At 40.9% G+C, this 5,282-nt stretch overlaps 1 protein-coding gene across 1 annotated transcript in view; it reads left to right on the top strand.

Annotated features, from left to right (window-relative positions):
* The window catches only part of col24a1 (collagen type XXIV alpha 1 chain), a 69,291-nt gene that overhangs the window by 35,530 nt on the left and 28,479 nt on the right, over positions 1–5,282 (top strand). Inside the window, exons 25-26 of the mRNA XM_025054106.1 lie at positions 3,065–3,118; positions 5,180–5,233. Coding sequence (XP_024909874.1) covers positions 3,065–3,118; positions 5,180–5,233 — 108 coding nt within the window. The remainder of the gene's footprint in view (positions 1–3,064; positions 3,119–5,179; positions 5,234–5,282) is intronic.

Below are 5,282 nucleotides of genomic sequence, written 5' to 3'. Positions count from 1 at the left end.
CAAAAGTCTTAGGATTGCATTTCGCAACAGATTAGTAATAGAGTAATAAATAGTTATCTTTTTGCAAGCAGGGCTGTGAGCCGATGCTCCACCTCCTCCACCCTTCTTTCCTTCATCTTTGGCTCTTACAGCATCCTTTGAGCTGCAACTAGTGGGTTACATTTCCACTGGTGAACAATTCTACCCACTCGAGTCTCAATCACTTGTAAAAAAGAAGAAAAAGAAAATATACGCAGAGGGCAATTTTCGGCTTTATTCTTAATTTTGGGGCAGGGCATAATTACATAAACTATGTTTATGTTTATATATCGAAGTCTGTTTTATATATAAAAATAGCATTAACCATTTTTTATAACGTGTAAAATTGTCTCCTATTTAATGTGATTTCTTTGTACCCTCCACACTCGTGTGGAGACATGTTGAGACGTTTTTCTACTTTTTTTTCTCCTTTGTAAAAATCCTTACAATCCTTGCAAACAAACTGCTCCGACCATCCCAAGTATGTCTGTGTTTCCTCGAGGCCCCGTAATGTTAATATTTGCATTCTGTGCATAGTGGAGGCAACCAAGAAGGCCTTGTTGGATTGTGCTGCTGCGGCGCACATATGAGAGGGATTAAGGAGAGTTTCTTTGAAGTCATGCGACTCTGCAGAGAGAGGAAAAGCTGCTCTGCTACATATGGAGGCTAATGAATGCCATCACGTCACTATCTGGACAAATCTCAAGTGTGAGGAAAACTGTTGTTGACTTGTAATGGTTGGAGTCGATGAAAGGTGGTCCACGCTCACCTGTCACCATCAGGCCCAGGAATAGTTTGAGGTTGAATTCTACTGCAGGGCTTTTTCATTCTAATGTATTTTTAGCGGATTCAGACGAGCTATCATGTTCCCTGTTTTGTCTTTATTCCACCCGTAGCTAATAAAACATGAAACGTTGTCGTTTACCAAAAGCAGGTGTTCACAGAAAAAGAGTTCACATGACGGTAATTCTCATGTGAGCAATTAAACTTAAGTGAGTGCATGAGAAAGAGACATGTATGAGGGAAAACTTTCATTGAAAGTGTGTGACTGGGACGTTTTTTCCCCCCACTGACCGTAAAATGAATGATTCTACCCAAACTCATGTAACCCTGGCTGTGTCACAGAAACCAGATCAGCACAAACACAGTACTGTAAAAAAATAGTTTAGACAATGGTAAAATGGAAACTCCTTTTAACCGTTTCCTTTTGGTAAATGATAGCAGCTGGTCACAGTGTCCTACTCCATGTCCCAATTAAAGGATCCGGGGTCAATTTAAGGATCTGATTCCCATTTCCCAAGGCTGCAATTCCTCACAGACACTCACCGGCAACTAATCCGGACTTCAACTGCTTTGCTTGCAATTATCCAATTGGGTAATGCCCTCTAGGTGCTGATGCATGAAAATTACTGGGATCTTGTCAGACTTTATAGTTAAGTTAAAGTGGAGCAAATTGAAGGCAATCTCTTTAGGTCTGTTCCAAGAGGTCTCTCTCTCTCTCTCGTTCTCTCTGTCATGTATGTTTCAGTATCTATTGCTTAAGGATCTTTTTTTTTTAATTCTTCATACCTGTTTAATGATGAGCTGTCATCAGCTGTCATGTGGAGCAGCGATGCCCAAATACCATATTTGGTCATTTAAAAGCAGAATCTTAAACATAAACTTTAACTTGGTTAAAAAAAACAAAACGGTTTTTGCTATTGGAACTTTAGCTCAGTGGTTTTCCAAGTGTGAGCCACCAGGGGGCACTAGATGGTTCTTAGGGAATTCTAGGAAAGAAAAACAAATCTAATTTTTTTAGATGGGGGGCTTAGCGTGGAAAAGTTTAGGAACTCCTCTTTAGCTCTTTTATCTTCCTTCGATCCTCAGTCATTGAACTATGAGCTAACTGTTGCATAAACACCATCAGTTATAAATGACACCATTTACTAAAATGTATTTTTATATTCCAAAGAAATTGGCAGGGAGGTAATTTTTTAATTTGTTGGTTTTCGTTCACAGTTTCAACCACAATCAGTCCACACAGTCCAGCAGTAAAATAAACTGATCCGTTAAAGGAAAATATCCAGTTTTAATTTTGTTTGAATGTTCAGTAACTTTGTCCAGTTTTACTTGTTGTTGTTTTGGTTTTGGTTTTTTTTTTTTTGGTTTTTTGGTTGTTTTTTTTAAGGAACTACAATCAAATCCCAGTAGAGTCACTCTTTCTGGGTGACTGCATAAATCCCTCTGTTGTTGTGGACTCCAGTGGCTGGCACCACTCCATACCACAGCTCCTGCCCCAGACAACTGATCTGGAGTTGGTTAATCTCATCTGAGGACTCTGATTTAATTAGCTAGTGTTCTGTTTGTTTTGTTTTTTTCCTTTTTCTTTTTATTATGCGTAGACTCTTTCACTCAGTAGTGTGTGCCTTTGTTCACTTACTGTGCCCAGAGGAGCTAATACGACATCAATGAAGGTCAATTTAATATTGTTTTAATTCATTGTTGTATCTTTCATTAAATCAAACAAGTGTCATATTACTGACCTCAAATTATTTTCTAAATGAAAATAATTTAAAAAAAGAGAAAAAGAAAAAGAAAAGGTACAGACAGTGTCCCTGCAGATAGACACGCCAACATACACTTCTAGTGGTCCATTTAGAATGACTGAGGCAATTACTTTTCTGTGATTTAATCCTTTTCTCACAATGTCCTCCAATGTGCACTGATTTTGTTCTTGGATTCCTAAAACATCTACTTTGATTGGAAACAAATGTTTAATTAAAGAAGTGCAGATGTGACCTGCTCAACATTTTAGCAGTGAAGAAACACATGTAGTTTCTATAAAATGGAACGCAGGAGTAACAGCATATAGGCTTCTCCTCAGCAGCCCCTCTCTCCTCTCTTCTATGTAGGCATTACATTGTCGTCTATGACCTCCTGAATTCCAGGTGTCAGAACAGGTTTGGGAATAATCCTCAGATGAATGAAGAACAGGTCCACACACTGACATACGTTCTACTGGTATGTTTCCCTTGACTATGACTTTTCTCCACATCCTCTCCAGGGTCCAGTCGGCCTGATCGGAGTAGCTGGTGTGATGGGAGTTCCTGGTGAAAAGGTAAAGAGTGTGTTCCTCTATCATTAGTCTGTCAGACGGCATCAGCTGACTGACTGCTGGTCGTCGACAGACCCCTGTAATTATGGCCGTGTTAAACAGGGCTTGGCTTCAGGCCAGTGGGCCCAGAACACATGTTAAAATAAACGCTCAACACCACCACATCCACATCAATTACAATATTGGGAAAGTCACTCTGAATGCTGCTGCCTTCTTCTATGTTGGGCTGCCACTGTGTCACAGCTGATCTGCAACCAGTCTGGAAGTGTAATATTGGGGGTTTCCTTCAACGTTTCGCTCTCTGTGCTACGCTAACATAAGGTTTTGTTATATTTAGCCGACTGTGACTGTGACGATGTGGTGACATGGAAAGCACGGCGTCATTGAGCTTAAAGGGAAATTATGCAACGACCGCTGTTTACTAACAGTAACCGTGTTTATAAACGGGGCGCTGCGGCCCCATGTAATGCCCCGGCAGCGTTGTTTACTGAAAACATTTGCCACAAAAACAACTACTGCATCCCCCCGCCTCCCCCCAAACCCATATAAGAAAGCAACCTTACTGAACTTTATACACCATGTACCGCCGCTTAAAATATTCATTGCTCAGGGTACCACCAGTTCGACCAACGCTAAAATAAAGCAGTACTGTACAGGTCAACCCTGTTCTGCAGAACAAGGCAGGAATGAATGTACATCAGGTATATTCAACAGCTAATTAGCTTGACTTATCCTAATGGAAATCAGGTTCCTATATGTACCACTAGGGGGAGCCCAAGTAACACTGGTGGTATGTGTACCATAGTTTGAAAACCACTGCACTGAAGAAGAAGACAATCAAAGCCAGCAGGTAATCAGACCAGACATTCTGCTCCATCAGTATGTCTGCTCTTGTTTCGTGGGGCTGTACACCTCCAACAGGAAAAGAGGTTTTGGAAATTTTACAATTACATTTTATTTTATAGGCAGCTCCCCCAATTTACCGTACTTTTATTTTCTATGGGTTTGAGATGCACTGCTGCCCCCTAATGGCTTTATACAGTAAGGGAATCCCTAAAATTATGCACAAAGGGTATTCACTCTTATGGCCCTTTCAAATGACTGTTGTGGCAGAACTACATATTTGCTCTAATGACACATTCGGCACCAACATAGTGAAAATGTTTGTTTTTTTTGCCCACACCCACCTTATATTCTTTTTTTTATTTATTCCAGAGACATTCCAATGCTGTTTTATAAACAGAATCAGGTACAAGGGGTAAACAGTGTCTGCTTGTTATTATAGTTGTAAATCTCTTCATTCTCAAAAGTGCAATAATATATACAGTCATTGACTTATATCCAAAAACAATACTTTTTTTTTTTTTTTTTTTTTCAACATTCCCTCGACATCCAAAAACAATACTTTTTTTTTTTAATTTTTTTATTCAACATTCCCTCCTTTGCTCTCATCTGAAGCTCTTTCCTCCTCCTCTTTTCCTCCTCCTTCCCGTCCAGAAGCCCCCTGTGTGTCAGAACATGTTCTCAGAATGGGGAAGCCTAGTGCCTGCCAGACTGTGGCTTTTTCAGCGCCTCCTAACACACAAAAGCCTCCTCCCCATTCAATCTGTCAGCACCAGCCATACCCTGACAGCTCACAAAAATTCCTTTCACCTCATATAGTTTATACATATATTTATATATTTTAGTTTAACCTCAGCCACTGACTCAGACCTCAGTTTCCGATACAGTGCCTTTCAGCTGTTCGTCTCCCTCACGATAGCGATAAGTCAAGTGGAACGGTACATGCAGAGTCATGAAGCAGGGCTGAAGCATCACTGACACCAGTGTGAGGCGGGTGAGAGTGCAGCCCTGACCTGGTTTACTGCTCACCTGACTGCCACCAACTGGGTTTCAAAGTATCTTCTTGCTTTAAATTCCACTTAACCAGCTGTCACAACCTCGTGAGTTTAGAAAGATGCTCTCCAGTTTCACTCCACTTAACTAGGAACAAGTGTAGGTGAGGTTTCAGGTCATGCTTTTATGATGAGTTTTTCATTTCCTTTCTCATTGTTTTTCCCTTAGGGCGACCGGGGTCCAGCTGGTCCTACAGGTCCAGTCGGGGAGAAGGGGCCGAGGGTAAGAGTCACTCAGAATCAGCTGCACAGAACTGCCTGTAGTCTTGAAG

This window comes from Cynoglossus semilaevis, chromosome 2, assembly GCF_000523025.1.
Source record: "Cynoglossus semilaevis isolate Cse_v1.0 chromosome 2, Cse_v1.0, whole genome shotgun sequence".
In the NCBI taxonomy this organism is placed as follows: domain Eukaryota; kingdom Metazoa; phylum Chordata; class Actinopteri; order Pleuronectiformes; family Cynoglossidae; genus Cynoglossus; species Cynoglossus semilaevis.
This window is presented reverse-complemented; position numbering and strand designations above follow the sequence as displayed.